Here is a 20,242-nt window from a genome sequence, read left to right as displayed (position 1 = left end):
CTAGGCTGGAGTGCAGTGGCGTGATCTTGGCTCACTGCAGCCTCCACCTCCCTGGTTCAAGCGATTCTCCTGCCTCAGCCTCTCAAGTAGTTGGGATTACAGACGCCCACTACCATGCCCGGCTAATTTTTGTATTTTCAGTAGAGACAGGGTTTCACCATGTTGGCCAGACTGGTCTCAAACTCCTGACCTCAAGTGATCACCTGCCTCAGCCTCTCAAAGTGCTGGAATTATAGGCGTGAGCCACCGTGCCCAGCCAGTGGTGTGCTTTTTCCTATATCAGCCTCTTAAAAACCTAAATTAGTGTCTCTGTGGGTTAGTACAATTAGATGTTTATTACCATAACTCTTTCTAGTTACCTGTATTAAACTTGTCATGCTTTTTCTAGGTTCAGATTACCACTGTTTGAGGTAAAAGTTGTAGTAAATTCTTAGAAAACAGTAACACTATTTTTTTTTTTTTTGGTCACATTTTCCACTTTGAATGTCCTTGGTTTCTTCTCTGGTGAAACTTACTGATCCTCTGCTTTCTACTAGTACAGTTGTCCCTAGGTATATATGGGGGATTGGTTCCAGGACCCCCGTGTATACTGAAATCTGTACATAAAGTCCTGAAGATGGCCCTGTGGAACTTGCATGTATGAAAAGTCAGCCTTCCACATATGCAGGTTTTGCATCTTGTGCACACTGATTTTGGTCTGCATTTGGTTGAAAAAAATCTGCATATAAGTGGAACTGTGCAGTTCATACCTGTGTTGTTCAAGGCCAACTGTAAATAATAATTAGCTAAACAATAGAAAGCTGGCCCTGACTGTACTCATTGTCAGCTATTTAGCTAGACTAATTGATACTATTATAGGGTCTTAACTCAGCCAGGTTGTACAGCCCCAGAAGGAATATCAGAAAGCCAGAACTTGGTTAGACCTTTTTGCTGGGAGAGAGTTCCTGGATAGAATGATAAGAAAGTAGCAGTGTACTAGCAACTTAAGAGCTAGCATACTTATGTCTCCTTTTATTAATCATAATAAAAAGCTTTTAGTTTGTTAAGCAGATTGTATTTTTCTTTTTTCAGCAGTCTAATTACTATTCCCTGATCCAGGACTGAGGATTTGGAGGACCAAGCTTTAGGATACCTGAGGAAATTATCTGAAACTATCATTTCCTAACTCTGCCCAGTTGTTAGACGGTTTCCGTATTCCTTGCTTTTCCCACTTTTGATCACTGTGTCATACACAGAAATATTAAGTCCTAAGGGATAGAAGACTATTTTCTTGACTACCATACAAATCAGAGATAGAGCAGGGCATGATATGGGTTTGGTGAGTCATGGAGTATGGGCTGTCCTCCTGGTTCCTAGTATGAGTTCATGCAAACCATTTACTCTTTGCTTGCTTCAATTTCCTTATCCAGATCTGAATTAGATCTAAGGATATCTTCAGGTCTAAAAATCTCTGATGGGTATTTTTCATTGAGAATTTAATAAGTAGCCTTGTCTTTTCTGCTGGGGATGATTAGAAAGATTCAGTGATTACACTCTTTTTCTAACATTTTTATTGCATGGGACAGCTATGAAAATTTAATCATGGGAAGCTTGAAGGGACCAGAAAAACAGCTTGATTAACCATAAGAGTTAAGGTTGTTATAAGTTTTCAGAATTAAGTATGTAGAGTGGAGTTTTTATTGATTATCTAGGGTGCACAGAAATTTACTTTTCAAAATGGAGATTGTTTACTTTATGGAGTTTTTGTTTTAGGGCTGTCAACAGACATGGAAATAGTCAGGGGACTAGAGAAATCTCTGGAGAGGTGTGTTTTAATCAAGAAAACTCTGTTCTGTACCTTTCACTATGGTATGCTAAGTCTCGTGATGAGCCTCTGTTTCCATCTCTGTACCTGAAGTTTTGTGATAGGGTGGCAATAGAAAGAGAATAGAGGGAGAATTATTGACAATTCATAAGTTGGATTTGGTGTACACTGTTAAACCTGTATCTTCTGCTGGCATTTTAACTAGTAAGATGTGATAAGATTTGCGTGGACCTAAGTTTACCTAATCTTGATCCCTTCTTGGTTCCTTGGCCCAGGTTCAAATCAAATTCTGCTACTTACTTTCTGTGTGATCTTGGGCAAGTTTGTCCCTCAGTTTTTCAATCTGTTAAATCTGCTGCCTGACTTGCATCTGCACTCATATACTGTAACTTTGTTTTCTATTATTATGGAAGAATGGTCTGTGCTGCCAGGAAGGATCAGTCTGTCTCACTGTATACTGTTAAGGACATTAGCAATTCTCCCTTCTGTCTTCTGCATCATTAGATTTTCCCTCTCAACTGAATATTTCCCATCAGCACAAAATATTTTTCTCTTCTTAAAATTCTCTTCTGCCACGATTTTCTCCACTAGCGCCAACCTGTTTCTTTTCCTTTCAGCAAAACACCCCAGAGGAGTTGAGTATATTTGCTCTCTTCAATTTCTTTCTTCCCATTCTTTCTTAAATTCATTCCAGTCAGATCTTTGTTCTCATCACTTTACTGAAACTGCTCTTGTAAAGTTATTAATGCCTTCTCAAGCTATCCTCCCACCTCAGCCTCCCAAGTAGCTGGGATTCCAGGCATCAGCCACTGGACCTGGCCTTATTAATGGCTTCTGCTTTGTTAAACCCAGTGACCATTTTTCAGGCCTCATCCTATTTGACTTGTCATCAACATTTGGCACAGGTGATTGTTCTCTTCTCCTTGAAACACTCTTATCACTAGACTTTCAGGATGCCACTCTTTTGCTTCAACTGATGGGCCTTTGCTGGCTTCTTCATTTTCTTGACCTGTTTAATGTTTTTCTCCGAGACTTAGTCTTTGGACCTTTATATTCTTTATCTGTACTCACTCCCTTGGTATTATCTGTATTCTTAAACTTTAAATATTACCTGTATGCTGACAGTTCCCAAATTTGCAGCCCCAGACACGTAGTCCAGCTGCTTATTTGAACATCCACCCTTGAATATCTAAGAGGCAACTCATATTTAATGTGTGTGAAATGGAGCTTCTGAACTTATTTCCCAAATCTGTCCTTTCTGTAGTCTTGCCTCCTATCTGTTAATAGCAATTCCTTTCTTCTAAAAGGTAGAAGCCTTAGAATCAGCCTTGGCTACTTTCTTTGTCTCTTATAATGAGGCAGCACTCTACCTAGAAAATATAAAAAGATACCCAGAATCTGGCCACTTTGTACCACTTTTCTACCACCCCAAGCCAAGTAACCATCACATCTCCCTTGGATTATTGCGGTAGCTTTTTAATTGATCTCCCTGTTTCTCTCTTATGTTTGGAGCCTATTCTCAAAACATTAGCCAATATGAGCCTGTTGAAACATAACTTAGATTGTCATTCGTCTTCTTGAAACCCTCCAGTGCCTTCCCATTTCACTCAAAATATAAGTCAATATCTTTGCAGTGACCTACCAGGACCTTATATGATTGGACCCTCCTTTATTTCTCTCGCCTTGTGTCTTACTGCTATCCTCTTGACTACTCTGTTCCAGCCACATTGCCCTCTTTATTATATAAGAGCCTCAGCACCTTTCCAGTTGCTGTTTTTTCTCCCTAGATACCTCTTTTCATGCATTTACATGTCTGATTCCTTTACCTTTTTTTTGGCCTTCTCTCAAGTGTCATCTTCTCAGTGAAGTCTTCTCTAAGCACCCTATTGAAAAATATTACCTTTTCTTATCCCCAATTCTTCTTCCCTACTTTTTTTTTCACTATAGCACTTACCTCTACCTAACATATTATATATTTTGCTTAATTGTTTTGTTTGTGTTCTCTTCCTACTGTATTGTAAACTCCCCCAAGGCAGATTGTTTTTCACTCCTCCAGGGCCTAGAACAGTGCTTGGCAGATAGTATCAATTGAGCAAATGAGTGAATGAATGAATGAATAATAGAAGAGCATCATAAATTTCTTATGTAGATTAAATGAGTTTAACATAAGTAAATTCTTAAGACATGGACCGGCACATAGAAAGTACTCTATAAGTGTTAGCTTTTATTATAATTTTCATAGCATGTCCATGGACAGTCCTGTAGCCTATAGAGGTGAAGACTTAGTTGAGTTGAGACGTCTTGGCATGCCATTTTCCATTAGCTCAACTTTGACTAGAAGTGCCACAAAGGAAGAACTATGGTGGCTACCCCCAAATTTTGGAGTGTGGAGATTCCTTAGGGAACCTTGATAATCAAGATTTACAAGGAAAAAAATACCTATAATTAGTACTAGGAATATTACCTGGAGAAACTGATGCTGTTCTTTATCTGCCCCAAATAAACATTACAGTTTAGTGGGAAATGAACTTAAATGCAAAGTTATACAGTTAGTTTTTTCTTTTAAAGTATGAATTTGTCTTAAAGTTCCTAGTCCACAAAAATAATTTTTAAAATATCTCTTCTAATAAAATACTTTAAACAGATAGTAGCTTTTGAAAACATGAGACATCAGGTTTTTATCATTTTTGCATGTTCTTCTGTGTGTATGAGGGGATGAAGATTTGTTTACAGATAATAATGTGTAGTTGTCATATGATATAACTATCTTGGCCCAAGCTTAATGCTTGAAAAGTTTTATTTGATTAATCATTTTTGTTTCAGGGTTACTACATAGGGTCAATATACCATTGTAAATTACTAACATTGCATTTCCCATACTTCATATTGAAGGTATCATTTTATTCTGGTAAATTACTAACATTGCATTTCCTGTACTTCATATTGAAGGTATCATTTTTATTCTGGTAGGCACATAGCTGGCAACCTGGAATAAAAAATCCCTATCGTGGTGTTGTTGTGTGGCCTGTTCCTGAAAACATTGAAATCACTGTAACACTTTTTAAGGTAAGTTCCATTTTTATAGGCTATAGAATTTATTATATAACCAGGGTACCAAATGACAGAATATTTCAGTGTTCATTGTTCTATACATTTGTGTCCAGTCTGGTACCTACTGTGCATTATTTTTAGGGACATAGCAATTTATAACAATGCAAAGGAATCACAGTATTTCATGGTTTATAAAGTCGGGGATCTTTTTGAACTTGTTACAATTCAGATCAGCTGACATAGTTCTTTTACCACTTCCTACACTCTACCCACAGAAAACTATAAAATGCCTTCCCTGTGGAAAGCTGAGGAGTGTGGAATTCTGAGTCTTGACCTTCATTTTGTTAGCCTTGTTTGATAAAAGGATGCTTTAAAATTAGTATATGATAAATATCTTATTAATATTAATGTAACAAGATATGTTTTAAATTGATATTTGATAAATATTTTATTGGTATTAGTATTTATAAGTGTTGCTGCTTAAAGGCAAAATGCTGGTTGTAAATTCAAAGTGCAGATCTAAAAACATAGTTGTTCATATACCCCCTTGCCTATTTCATATGTATTTTCTCTTGAAAGTCTTCCATATGTCTTGAAACATTATAAAGTAGCCCCTACATATGGTAATTAAGCACTAGAATATTTACTTTCCTAACCAACTCCTTTCCCACATCAAAAAAAGTTGGGGACAGGTATGTCTCAGTGTGTCCCAGTTTTAGCCTTTTGGAAGGTGGTGGAGTTAGAAAACGAATGTTTTATTTCTTCTTTGTAAATTGCGTTGAGGCTACTTTTATCGTCGTATATAGCAAGGGAGAAGTCATCTCATTAAGCATAATTTAGTAACAGAAATTTGTGAAAATCCGCTAAATATTTTAGGACATGAAATTAAAGTAGAGCCAAATGATATGGCTTAGAGCATGACATCATTGTGTAAATAGTGCTTTTGATTTTGTGGAACAATATATTAATTTGTTTATTCAGAAAGTACTGCAGAGTTCAATAGAACAAAACAATATGAATATTAATGTAAAATTAATGTAATTTTAAATGTTCTGTATTATGTATATATTTTATTAATGATTCTTAGCACATTATATATATTTTGTAGTTTTGATATTACTGTTACTGATTTATAGCATTACTTGATTGTCCTTGTCAGATGTATACCATTCTTGATTTATTCAGGGAGAAATAGGAATGAGGCAGTAACTGCTATTCTTTTTTTTTAGGATAGTCAGAACCACTCTGTTGCCCTTTTAACCAGCTGTCCAAAGAGCCAGTTATTAAGTCCCTCCTATCCATTTTTGTCCTACTGGAATGATATACTAGTCTTGGTAATTAAGAGCAATATCTCTGGTGTCAGAAGAATCTTTATATGCATTATTAGTTCATTTAACTTTCACAGCAACTCTAAGGTTTTATAATGATTCTCACTTTACTGATAAGGAAACTGAGACTAGAGAGGAATGTAACTTGTCCAAATAGACTGTGATTTAGCCCTGTTCATTCCTCTATAGTGTACTGCCTACTCTGTAATATAAAGAGTTGTGAATATTGATCACCGCAGTAGGATCTCTGACATACTTGAGGAAGACTTTTAAGTAATTTCTTGTTTTGTTTTAGTCTGTATTGGCAAAGCGAATGGATGGACATAGTTATACAACATTTTAATAAAATGGTGATAGAGAATGAGGGGCTAGAATAGAGCTGAAAAATAGCCTTCGCCTTGTGTTTTGGGAAAGGATGTGCATTGACAGTGATTCTGAGTTGGAAGTGGCTGTTGAAATGTGTTGCTTAGATAAGTGAGGTTTTCAAGTACTGATGAGAATGTTCAGCATATCCTTATCACTGAATTTTTAGATTTGGAGGGTTAGTATGTAGAAAAAAACCCAAACACCCCTCCCTCTCAGTCTGCTGTATTAAACGTTTCTACACAATTGTGCTATTGAGGCAACCTTGAGACCATTTTCAATATTTAAATGAGTATTTTCAGTGGATACTTTCATCTTCCTGACTCCTTCCATCCTCCCTGAATTCTTATAGATAAGCAGAAAAGTAAAACAGAGCAAAATGGAACAACTTTTCATTTGTTCACGGTAATTTTTGGATCTTGTTTTTGAACAACACTTAAAATATTCAAGTGAAAAATTTCACATTTCCTCTTTTTAAAACTTGTATTAAATCTCATAATTCACTTAATCTTGAAATTTGCAAATAGGAAAGGACTGCTCTGAACCCTTTTTGCCCTTAGTGAGTAGCATACACAGAGGTATGCTCATAGAGGAGGTGATTTTTAAGAAAGTTATCAATATGTTTAATTTTTCTGTGACTTAACCAAAAATTAATTTCTTTAGCCTGCTTTTGATATTTGAGTTAAATTGAAAATAGCTGTTTCCAGTAAATTTTTTTTTAAAAAGACTTTTAGGATTTTGAGAAGGACAATGGCTCTTCAAGCTATTTTTAATTTTTCTCTTTAGTGCAGTGCTAAGAAAGGAGACAGTAGAGGGAGAGTAGGATATAAAAAAAGGCTTAATTGAATTACGCTAGAAGCAATTCTCATTACAAATGTTTTTGTCTGGTCAGTAATATAGTTAATTATGTAGAGATACCATTTTTAAGTGCCTTGGAAATGAACATCATTGCTGCTTATTTTACATCTTTTTACTGACTTGGCCCTATAAGATGTGCCTCTTGGTCTCATTAAAATTATTCTTTGGTAAAAATTATTTTAGGGATAATACATTATCTGTGCTTTAAAACATATTTCATTGCTTTAAGAGTTAATGTATGTCATATGTATATGGTGCTGTTAAATATTTATTAATTTATAAGATATATATTCATTACTTCATTAATCCAGTATTCTTGAGAGCCTTGCTATGTGCCAGGTACTTTTCTAGATCCTGGGGGCACAGTGCCTACACTGAATCAACAAAGTGGGTAAAAGTCAGACAGACTTGGAACAGCAACATAGCTTAAACACTAGTTGTGCACTGTGGGAAGCTGCATCTCTTAGGTTTCATTTTTCTGCTCTGTTAAATGGGAGTGAAGATAGTACCTACCTCATAGGTTGCTATGATGACTAAAACACTTAGCACAAGAACTGGGACATGGTGAGAGTTCAGTAAATATTTTATATTATTATTTTGATACTAGCTATGCTGGAGCTGTGCTGCATTCCTCAAAATACAAAATGAGAGGGGAGGGATAGGCAGGGAGAATGGTATGATGTCTCCCCTGCATTGCATCACACTGTATTACTTGGTTTCTAAAATAATACTCTCTGTGCCCTAAGTGCATCATGGAAAAGCTCTTTCAACCTTTATTTACAATTCTTTTTCTCCTTAAAACCAGTTTATTGGCAGAGCCAGCTGAGGAAACAAATATTAAGTATATTTTTTCCACTTCCCTTTTCTTTCTACCCTTTGCCTGTTCACCACCACCAAAGAAGCTTATTTTGGCAGGTTTTTATCCTACCTATGTGAATTTACTCATAAAAATAGTTGCTTCAATACAGCTCAAACTCAGCCAGCTGCCATGCTATTATACTAGAAAATGAGTAAATAGACATAAGAAGTAACTAAGGAGTTTGGAATTTATCTCATAAGTTGTAGGGGTTGTTAAAGAAATCTGAGTTGGTACTGATATGGTCAGAACTGTGGTTTGGGAAAATTAATCTGTGTACAAGATTGAATGGAGATCAGAGAGACTGAGAGAATGCTGCCGTCACGTTCATCTTGAAATAGCCTAGGTACGTTCTCAACTATGGCAATAGAAATAGCAGATCATTAGTAGACCAAAGTGGAATCAATCATAAATAAGATGTTTCTCTGTAAGAAACATGGAACCTGAGAGACACAGTAGGGAAATATCAGAGTCCATCTCCCATCCATGTATGCTCAATCTTAGAGTGCAATGTTGAGCCAAAAGCATGCTTTATTGAGATAGTCTCTCATTCTCTTGATACCTCCATTCCTACCTCACCTCTGTCTGATACATGGAGTGAACTTGAGTAAGTTAAATGGGCATGTAATATGACCCCACTACTTTTCTCTCTGTTTCTTATACTTTGTTGCCTTTTGCCTTTACTTACTCTAAAATCTGTGGAAATCTTATATAATCCCACCCAGCCCAGATGTTTTCTCTCTCATGAAGTTTTTCTTGTTCATTCTTGTAAGAAGTAGTGTGTCATTTTCTAATCTCTGGTAAAATCATTTATTTCATTCATCATACATTTAGTTGGATTTAGAACTACTGTGTTTGTCTTTGAAGGCAAGGACAACTGTCTTTGAATCCATGTAACATCTCTACAATCCCTTATATACTAAGTGCCCAATAAATATTTCTCAAATAAATGCTTGCAAAAGTGTGCTTCATTAAAAAAAAAAAAAAGAAAAAAAGAAAAAAAGAAAGGTTACATTTGGTTGTAGGATCCATCATTACCCTTTCTCAGGTTTCTAGGTGTTTCTGGGATTAATGAGGGAGAGGTAAGAGGAAGGGCATCAGTAGCCCTGCTGATTTGCCATTTTGTCTAGATTGTCAAGTCCCTTTTAGTGCTTTGAAATTCCAGCTGTTTAACCTCTGCACTGAAGAAAACTTTGCCTCTAGTGATACTTTTAGTTTAAGATACATACAGGTATAAAAATGAAGGCAGGGCTTTATGTTAGCATTTAATATCTTAATAAGCTGCTTCTTAATAGTCTGTTTACTGGCTTATCTGTCTCTGATCAGGTAGATTTAGTGATGGAAGATAGTGATATGCATCAACAAAAATAAAATAGAGGATTTCTTAATACTAAATAATGATTATGATTTAGATAAATTATGGAAGTATTATAAAAGTAGGGTATGACCAGGCACAGTGGGTCATGTCTGTAATCCCAACACTTTGGGAGGCTGAGGTGGGTGGATCGCTTGAGCCAAGGACTTCAAGACAAGCCTGGGCAACATGGTGAAACCCCATCTCTACAAAAAATACAAAAAAACGGACCAGGTGCAGTGGCTCATTCCTGTAATCCCAGCACTGTGGGAGGTTGAGGCAAGGAGATCGTTTGAGCTCAGGAGTTCAAGACCAGCCTGGGCAACATGGCAAAACCCTGTCTCTTTTGAAAATACAAAAGATTTGCTGGGCACAGTGGTGTGTGCCTGTAGTCCCAGCTACTCAGGAGGTTGAGGTGGGAGGATCGCTTGAGCCTAGGAGGTGGAGGTTGCAGTGAACCAAGATCACACCCCTGCACTGCAGCCTGGACAGCAGAGCAAGACTCTGTCAAAAAAAAAAAAGTCAAGACTAAGAAAATCACTCAAAACCATGCATTTACATGGAAATTAAACATCATGCTCTGGAATTACTTTGGGGTAAATAATGAAATTAAGGCAGATAACAAGAAGTTATTTGAAACTAATGAGAACAACGATACAACAGACCAGAATCACTGGGACACAGCTAAGGCAGTGTTAAGAGGGAAATTCAAAGCACTAAATACCCATATCAAGAGTTAGAAAAATCTCAAATTAACAACCTAACATCACAACTGAAAGAATTAGAGAAGCAAGGACAAATCAACTCCAAAGCTGGCAGAAGACAAGCAGTAACCAAAATCAGAGCTGAACTGAAGGAAATAGAAAATGAAAACCCATTCAAAAGATCAATAAATTCAGAAGTTGGTTTTTTGAAAAAATTAAGATTGATAGGCTGCTAGCTAGACTAATAAGAAAAGAGAGAAGAGCCAAATAAACACAATTAGAAATGATGAAGAGGCTGTTACCACTGACCTCAGAGAAATGAAAATAACCATCAGAAACTACTATGAACACTGCTTTGCCCACAAACTAGAAAACCTAGAAGAGATGGATACATTCCTGGACACATATACCCTCCCAAGAGTGAACCAGGAAGAAATTGATTCCCTGAAAGGGACGAATAATGAGCTTCAAAATTGAATCAGTAATAAATAGCCTACCAACCAAAAAAAGCCCAGGACCAGATGAGTTCACAGCCGAATTCTACCAGATATACAAAGAATAGCTGGTACTATTCCTACCAAAACTATTCTAAAAAATCGAGAAGGAGAAACTCCTTCCCAACTCATTCTATGAGGTCAACATCATCCTAATAACAAAACCTGGCAGAGACACAACAAAAGAAAACTTCAGGCCAATATCCTTGATGAACATCGATGCAAGAATCCTCAGTAAAATACTGGCAAACTGATACTAGCAGCACATCAAAAAGCTAATCTACCACAATCAAGTCAGCTTAGTCCTCAGGATGCAAAGTTGATTAAACATAACGCCAGTCAATAAATGTGATTCATTACATAAATAGAACTAAAGATAAAAACCACATGATTATCTCAATAGAGGTAGAAAAGGCTTTTGATAAAATTCAACATCCCTTTGTGTTAAATACTCTCAAAACTAGGTATTGAAGGAACATATATCAAAATAATAGCTATCGATGACAAACCCACAGCCAACATCATATCGAACGGGCAAAAGCTGGAAGCATTCCCTTTGAAAACTGGCACAAGACAAGGATGCCCTTTCTCACCACTCCTATTTAACTTAGCATTGGAAGTCCTGGCCAGAGCAGTCAGGCAAGAGAAAGAAAGAAAGGGCATCCAAATAGGAAGAGAGGAAGTCAGTTTATCCCTGTTTGTAGATGACATGATCCTAATCTAAAAAACCCCACAGTCTCAGCCCAAAAGCTCCTGCAGCTGATAAATAACTTCAGCAAAGTTTTAGTATACAAAATCAATGTGTAAAAATCACTAACATTCCTATACACCAACAAAAGCCAAGCCGAGAGCCAAATGAGGAACACAATCCCATTTACAAATGCCACAAAATTAATAAAATACCTAGGAATACAGCTAACCAGGGAGGTGAAAGACCTCTATAATGAAAACTACAAAACACTGCTCAAAGAAATCAGAGATGACACAAACAAGTGGAGAAACATTCCAGTGCTTATGGATAGGAAAAACAAATATCATTAAAATGCCATACTGCCCAAAGCAATTTACGGATTCCATGCTATTCCTATCAAACTACCAATGACATTCTTCACAGAACTCGAAAAAACCTTTTAAAAATTCATATGAAACCAAAAAGTCTGAATAGCCAAGGCAATCCTAAGCCAAAAGAACAAAACTGGAAGCATCATGCTACCTGACTCCAAACTATACTGCAGGGCTATAATAACCAAAACAGCATGGTACTGGTAAAAAACAAAACAAAACAAAACAAAACAGGCATGTAGACTAATGGAACAGAATAGAGAGCCCAGAAACAAGGCCACACACCTGCAACTATCTGATCTTTGACAAAGCTGACAAAAACAAGCAATGAGGAAAAGACTCCCTATTCAATAAATAGTGCTGGAATAACTGGCTAGCCATATGCAGAAGACTGAAGCTGGACCCCTTTCTTACACCATATACAAAAATCAACTCAAGATGAATTGAAGACTTAAATGTAAAACTCAAAACTATAGAAACCCTGAAGGGCAGCATAGGCAATACCTTCCTGAACATAGGAACTGGCAAAGATTTCATGACAAAGCCACCAAAAGCAATTACAACAAAAGCAAAAGTTGACAAATGAGATCTAATTAAACAAGAGCTTCTGCACAGCAAAAGAAACTATCAACAGAGTAAACAGACAGCCTACAGAATGGGAGAAAATATTTGCAAACTGTGCATCTGACAAAGGTCTAATATCCAGCATCTCTAAGGAACTTAAATTTACAAGAAAAAAACAAAACAACCCCATTAAAAAGTGGGCAACGGACAAGAACAGGCAGATTTCAAAAAACATACATGTAGCCAACAAGCATATGAAAAAATGTTCAACATCAGTGATCATTAGAGGAATGCAAATCAAAATCACAAGATAGCATCTCACACCAGTCAGAGTGGCTATTATTAAAAAGTCAAAAAATAACATGCTGGCAAGGTTGTGGAGAAAAGGGAACACTCATACACCGGTAGTAGGAATGTAAATTAGTTCAACCTTTGTGAAAAGCAGTATGGCGATTCCTCAAAGAGCTAATGGCAGAAGGACCATTCAACCCAGCAATCCCATTACTGGTTATATACCCAGAGGACTATAAATCATTCTGCCGTGAAGAAAATGCATGTGTAAATTCATTGCAGCACTATTCACAGTAGCAAAGACATGGAATCAACCTAAATGCCCATCAGTGACAGACTAAATAAAATATTGTATATGTATACAGTGGAATACTATGCGACCATAAAAAGGAACGAGATCATGCTTTTTGCTGGAACATGGATGGAGCTGGAGGCTATTATCCTTCACAAACTATTGCAGGGACAGGAAACGAAATACTGCATGTTCTCATTTATAAGTGGGAGCTAAGTGATGAAAACTCATGAACACAAAGAAGGGAACAACAGACACTGCGGCCTATCGGAAGTTGAAGGGTGAAGGGTGGGAGGAGGGAGAGGAGCAGGAAAAATAACTATTGGGTACTAGGATTCGTACCTAGGTGAGAAAATAATCTGTACAACAAACTCCTGTGCCATGAATTTACCTATGTAACAAACCTGCACATATACCCCAAACCTAAAATATAAGTTAGAAAAATTATAATAAAAATAATGCAAAAGAAAAGAGTAGGCTATTCTGCCTCTCCATTTTTAAAAGCTAGTAAAAGCTAAAAACAAGGCTATATGTATTTTCTTAATTGGATTTATTGGACTAAAGACATGTATTTCAATTCCGTTTCATATTTTGCTTTTGTTACAGGATCCTCATGCAGAAGAATTTGAAGACAAAGAGTGGACATTTGTCATAGAAAATGTAAGCTAATGGCAAATTCCTTCACCTTTCACATTTTCAACTTTATATATGCATTATTAAGGTACATTGGCATTTTGGTGGTAGGAAAAATGTTGCCTTAAGAAAATTAAATAGTGATTTGTAGCTTTTAGAATTTTTTTAGTGAAATGATAGCCAATAACAAAATTACTTGTAAGAAATGCTTTTATTAACACTGTAAGTCTTCAATACCAAATTATATGTATGTTTGTATGTATGTGTGTATATATGTGTATTATATATATAAATATATATATATATATATTCTGTTTGGGGTTTAAGGGCAAGCCCATGTCTTATTCATCTTTTTATCTATCAGCATCTAGCATAGTGCTTATCACATAGCAGATACTCATCTAAACATGTGTTGGACGAAACCATGAATGACCTTTGAAATCTTTAAAAAAATAAAAATAAAGTATGTGGGCCAGGTGTGGTGGCTCATGCTTGTAATCCCAGCACTTTGGGAGGCTGAGGCAGGCAGATCACCTGAGATCAGAAGTTTGCAACTGGCCTGGCCAAAGTGGTTAAACCCTGTCTGTACTAAAAATACAGAAAATAGCCGGGCATCGTGGCGGGCACCTGTAGTCCCAGCTACTTGGGAGGCTGAGGCAGGAGAATCGCTGGAACCTGGGAGGCAGAGGTTGCAGTGAGCCGAGATTGTGCCATTGCACTCCAGCCTGGGTGACAAGAGTGAAACTCCATCAAGAAAGAAAGAAAGAGAGAGAGAGAAAGAAGGAAAGAAAGAGAGAGAAAGAGAGGGAGGAAGGGGGAAAGGAGGAAGGGAGGGAGGGAGGAAGAAAGAGAAGGAGAGAAAAGGAAGGAAGGAAGGAAAGAAAGGCGGGGCTTTAACTGTTTATTTGGGTTGAGAGATCCTAGATTGGTACCTTAACAATCATCTTAAGTTAATTTACATATTGTGGAATCCCAAGTGACTAGAAAGCGTATAGCAGGTATTCAATAAATGTTTATTTACTGGGAGTTAAAGAAGACAGCCCATCCAAATATAGTGATTCATAATGTAGGCTTGGAATTCTTGGAAAATCTGTCAAATAAGGGAGTGGACATAGGATGAAATGGAAAATATGTTAACATTCCTTCTCTCCAAACATTTATTAATACATTAGATTCACAGAAATCTATTGAAAATAATATAGATGGCAGGAATCAGATAAACCTGATTTCAAGTCCTATCTCTTCTACTTATAAGCTCTGTGATCATTGGGAAATTTCTTAAATTCTCAGTCATACAGTTATAGGGTTGCTTGAAGATTAAATAATTTTCAGTGAATATTAGGTTTTACCATTGCCATCATTATCATGACTGTTCATCATGATAATTGTTAAAGTTCTAAAATGTATTTATAACAGGCTTATCACATGCTTTGTGTAATATTCTTCCTTTCTATGCCTGACTTTGTTATGTATATCAGTGACAAACGGAATTATTTGTTTATTCCCCAGCAGTAACTGGGCCATGTTTAGGACTAAAGAGCTGAGAAGTTTGGTAGTGAGATCAGGTCCATTATAGATTTACTTTCATATTATAAAGTTATGAGATTTCAGAAGGATTGTGAAATTGCTATATTCTTAAGGCATGGGAAAGAGCACAGATGCACATGTTATGACCAAAGCATTTGAAATACATTAACTCAAGAGAATATACTAATTTATATACTCTAAATTAGGGCAACTATCATAAATTATGAACTATATCAAAAGGATGAGTTTATGTAATTAAACCAAAAACAAGACAAACAAAACAAAGGAAGTGCTATATTCTCACCTGGAAGATAGACGAGAATGGGGTAGATCTCCCTCTTTAGTTTTCAGGAGGACATTAATTTCTTTCTGCCAATATCAACTCCTGTATAGTGAGATTTGAGAATAATTTTTATTCTCTATCTAGGTGTATTAACTCTTTTTACCTGCTCTGGAAAATCTAGGCCAGTTTTCTGAGATGTGTACAGGACCCCTGCTTGCATAAGTAGATTTAACAAGGGAAAAGTTTTATTTCATTTATCTCTGTATCTACCACAGTTTTTTTTTAAACCATACTACCTTTGGGGTAGTAGCTTCTCAATAAATATTTGTTGAAGGAGTGACTGAATAAATGGTATAGTTAAACTCCGTGAACTGTTATAAATCCTGTAAGGATTATTCTTTTTAAGAGAAGAATACCTGTAATCCCAGCACTTTGGGAGGCCAAGGCAGGCAGATTGCCTGAGGTCAGGAGTTCGAGCCCAGTCTGGCCAACATGGTGGAACCCCATATTTACTAAAAATACAAAACAATTAGTTGGGCTTGGTGGCGTGCGCCTGTAATCCCAGCTACTCAGGAGGCTGAGGCAGGGGAATTGCTTGAACGAGGGAGATGGAGGTTGCAGTGAGCTGAGATCGCGCCACTGCACTCCAACCTAGGTGATACAGCAAGACTCCATCTCAAAAAAAAAAAAAAAGAGAGAAGAATAACGTGAGTAACATCCATCAACTATACTGAAGAAAATTTGAAAAGTAGACCCTAGAGGCAGTAAAACAGCATGTGAAGGATCCATATGCTGTTACAGTAGGAGCTCTTCTGATCAACTTTATTGAACTTACATAAGCCAATCTCATGAGATTTGTCTGTATTACCATCTATGGGATTAAATAAATAGGCTGGGCGTAGTCTCTCACACCTGTAATCCCAGCACTTTGAGAGGCCAAGGCGGGTGGATCACTTGAGGTCAGGAGTTGGAGACCATCCTGGCCAACGTGGTGAAACCACGTCTCTACTAAAATACAAAAATTAGCCAAGTGTGGTGGTGCATGACTCTAATCCCAGCTACTCAGGAGGCTGAGGCTGGAGAATCACTTAAACCTGGGAGGCAGAGGTTGCAGTGAGCCAAGATCGTGCCACTGCACTCCAGCCTGAGCGACAGGGCAAGACTCTGTCTCAAAAAAAAAAAAAAAAAAAAGAAGAGAAAAGGAAGGAAGAAAGAAATGTTCTTAGACATTTTCTTTAAACCAAAATTTGATATAAGTAGACATTGCATTTTTCAAGTATTAGCAGTTTGCTTTACTTGACATAATCTAATGTGAGATTTTTAACCTTTTAAATAGATGATTCAGTATTCATTCATTCAGCTCTTAAGTATTCATTGAGCGTGTATTATGTGCTAGATACTGTTCTAGGCATTGGAAATAGTGGTGTATAAAACAGATGATTCGAGACCAGCCTGGGCAACACAAAGGAGACTCAGTCTACAAAAAAATAAAAAAAATTAACTGGACATGGTGGCATATGCTTATGGTCCTGACTATTCAGGAGGCTGAGGTGGGAGGATTGCTTGAGCCCAGGAGGTCAAGGCTGCAGTGAGCTGTGATCGTGACACTGCACTCCAGCCTGGATGACTAAGTGAAACGCTGTCTCAAACAAAACAAAACAAAACAAAACCAGATAACAAGTTAACAAATCTCTTCACTGTGTAGTTTACACTCGTGTGTGTGTGTGTGTGTGTGTGTATGAGAGAGGAGGATAAAAATTAGTGTATGAAAGATTTAGTGTGTTAGATAAAATAAATACATAACGTATGCTAAATGCATATTAGGTTACATAAATGCTATAGAGAAAAAAGGAAGAGGGTAAGGATCCCCCGTCTTTATGATTACATAGTTATAATGAGCCACCTTATTATTTCTAAGGTCTCCAAAAGAGAATTGGGGTATGCTTGTCAAATTTATTTAAAATATATTTTAATAAGAGAGCTGATGAAATGAATATTGTAAGGTATGGGAAAGTTTTAAAATAACCTTAGCATTCTATATGTAAACCTCTCCTAGGTTATAGCTCCCCTCAGTGGTGAATGATGAAATTGACTTTTGCGGATCATCATGTAGCAATAACATGTTACAATGTTACACTTTCCCTTACATTTTAATGTGCTTTCACATTTCATACAAAAGAATTAGTGAATTTCAAAGAGCTAAAGTTCTTCTCTTTGTCTTGTAAAATCTGGGTTTTGTTAGAAGTTCTGTTGGTATATTGTCCTGACACTGAAAAGGTATGCTCTTTGAATGGAATTGTAATACCTTTCGTTTCTTTGCACATTGTGTTACAACCCCACAGTTAATAAAGAAATGGTGAGACTTTAACCGTAATGTCCAGTAGTAGCATTAGTAACAAAGAGTGAAGTTATATTTAATATAAAATATCCCAATAAGACAGAAGTCTCCAAATATATATCACTGTAACAAATTTATTGGACCCTTACTATGTACCAGGTACTATGTATAATAGAATGCTTTATAGACATTATCTCATTTGCTCATTATAACAACTCTGGTGTGAGTCAGATATAACCCTATTTTACAGGTAAAGAAAGTGAGGTTTAGAGAGGTTAAGTAACTTGCCCACAGTTATATAGCTAACAGGTTGGGATTTTATCCAGTCTTGTCTTTCTCCACGGCCTTTGCCCTTAACCCATACTGCAGTAACTGGCTACCTTAATAAGAAAGATGAAAAGAGATCATTTGAAATTGTAGACTCATAGGGAAGCTTTTAATCAGTCTTCTGTAGTAGTAAGCCTATGAAGAACATATGTATCAGATTAGTGAAGGTAGTCTTTATTGTTTATATACAGTTTAGAAGTTATTTGGATTAATTATTTCACTACTGTTAGACATTATAAAATGGAATTCTAGAATTTGTCAGTCACTAGAATTCTTAATATTTTTTCTCAAGGCAACCTTACTGCTTCTTTGTGCAAATCGAGATAATGCTATTTTCATTTTATTGGTTCTCTTGTTTCTGATTTCTCCGTTTTGTCTGAGCTTTCTTCTTTGGACCAGAAACTTCAGAGTTGAAATTTTAGAGGTAGTTCTGCCACTTACTGGCTATGCAACCTTAGATAAGTCATTTAATATTTCACAGCTTCCATGTAGTCATGTATAAAATGATGGTATTAATATCTACACAGGTTATTGAAGATTGGAAATAATGTATGTAAAGCATCTAGCTTGGTAAGGAGTAGCTATTTTTATAATGTTCCTTTCTAGAGGACACAGAAAAATATAAAGGAAAGAAAACTAGATTTCTAAATTTTATTGTTGCAGGATTTTAGTTTTTCCACTCCTTTATACCACTTACACCTCTCAATGATTTCTAGACTTTACCGTTATCTCAAAGCAATGACAAGGCAACTTGTAACATCTCACTTGGACTAAACTTAAAATATTTTTCCTTTTATCTTTTGATTTAGGATATCTTCCGCTTATAAATTTAATCTAGGATTAAGAACAAGTATTTCTTTTGGATTATTTACAATCCATTTACTTATTAGTGTAGATAATCAAGAATGGATACTATAAAACACTATGTTTCATTTTTATCTACTGTAATAGAATAACAGCTGTTCATCCAGACAATTGACATTGTAGGGTTTTTTAAAAATATGAAGCCACAACAGTTATATTTAGAAAACAAAAATTTTTTTCTCTTCCTAGTGTTTTAGATTACCCAATTAAATCCAGAACTATTACATTTGTAAATTATATCCATAGGTTTTAGTTTCTTGTTTTTACATTTGAGACAAGGTCTTGCTCTGTCACCCAGGCTAGAGTGCAGTGTTGTGATCATGGCTCACTGCAACCTTGAACTCCTGGGCTCAAGTGATCGTCCTGCCTCAGCCTCCCTAGTAGCTGAGACTACAGGTGCACACCATTACACCTGGCTAATTTTCTATTTTGTAGAGACAGGGTCTCCCTTTGTTGACCAGGCTGTTTTGAACTGCTGAGCTCAAGCAGTACTCCCACCTCGGCCTCCCAGAGTGTTGAGATTACAGGCATGAGCTACCACACCCAGCTGGTGTTGGTTTTTAAAATCTAAAAAATTTTATTTTTCTGATTCCACTGTTTTATTTTAATACATTAAAAGCATATTGATGAAAGGCACCAATCAGATTGAATCCATTCAGTAATTTATCCAACCATTCTGCAATATTTTAATATGGATTTTCTATATGCCCAGACATTTGGTGGTTATTGAAGATGCAAAGTCAGTTAAGACATGCAGAATTTTGATTCTGAGATTCATGGTTTTTTCTCCCACATTTTTTTCTGTGAAATTGGGATCATCTTATATCTAGGATGTCCCACGGTTATAACTGTTAGTTTTTTGTTTGTTAGTTTTGCTTTCTTATTGCTATATAAAATAATGATATATCATCTTTAAACCAATGATAACTTATATTTGATGACATAAGATAACCTGTCCTCAAGAAGCTTATAAAGTAGTGAAGTGTCAGAGAGGTAAAGAAAGAACTGCAAGGAAAAAAATAAAAATGTTCATAGGGTACTACAGGACAGTAATGGAGGGCAGAGTCAGGGAATAATTCCTGGAGGAAGTGGCTACAGAGTTTAGTCTTGACGAAAAAAGGAAGTTAGGCAAAAAAGGCATTCTAAGTAGAGGAAAGAAATAGCAAAAGTAATTGAAAGAGGAAAAACAAAACCAACAGAAAACATGAGCTCCCCCAGTAAAGATTAATAGACATCTGCTTTTTGTTTT

The 20,242-nt window shown here is 36.4% G+C and overlaps 1 protein-coding gene across 20 annotated transcripts in view; it reads left to right on the top strand.

The window, feature by feature from the left end:
• Positions 1 to 20,242, top strand: part of EHBP1 (EH domain binding protein 1) — a 399,042-nt gene that overhangs the window by 95,941 nt on the left and 282,859 nt on the right. For 19 of the 20 annotated variants that reach the window (XM_058429082.1, XM_058429086.1, XM_058429083.1 and 16 more), the window contains 2 exons: positions 4,775 to 4,870; positions 13,628 to 13,681. In XM_058429082.1, coding sequence (XP_058285065.1) covers positions 4,775 to 4,870; positions 13,628 to 13,681 — 150 coding nt within the window. Of the gene's footprint in view, positions 1 to 4,774; positions 4,871 to 13,627; positions 13,682 to 20,242 lie in introns of those variants that run through there. The other variant, XM_058429087.1, reaches the window with a different exon arrangement.

The sequence above is a fragment of the Hylobates moloch genome, unplaced genomic scaffold (genome assembly GCF_009828535.3).
Source record: "Hylobates moloch isolate HMO894 unplaced genomic scaffold, HMol_V3 SCAFFOLD_15, whole genome shotgun sequence".
Classification (NCBI taxonomy): Eukaryota; Metazoa; Chordata; class Mammalia; order Primates; family Hylobatidae; genus Hylobates; species Hylobates moloch.
The sequence above is the reverse complement of the archived record's forward strand: the minus strand, read 5'-3'. Positions and strand labels throughout refer to the sequence as shown.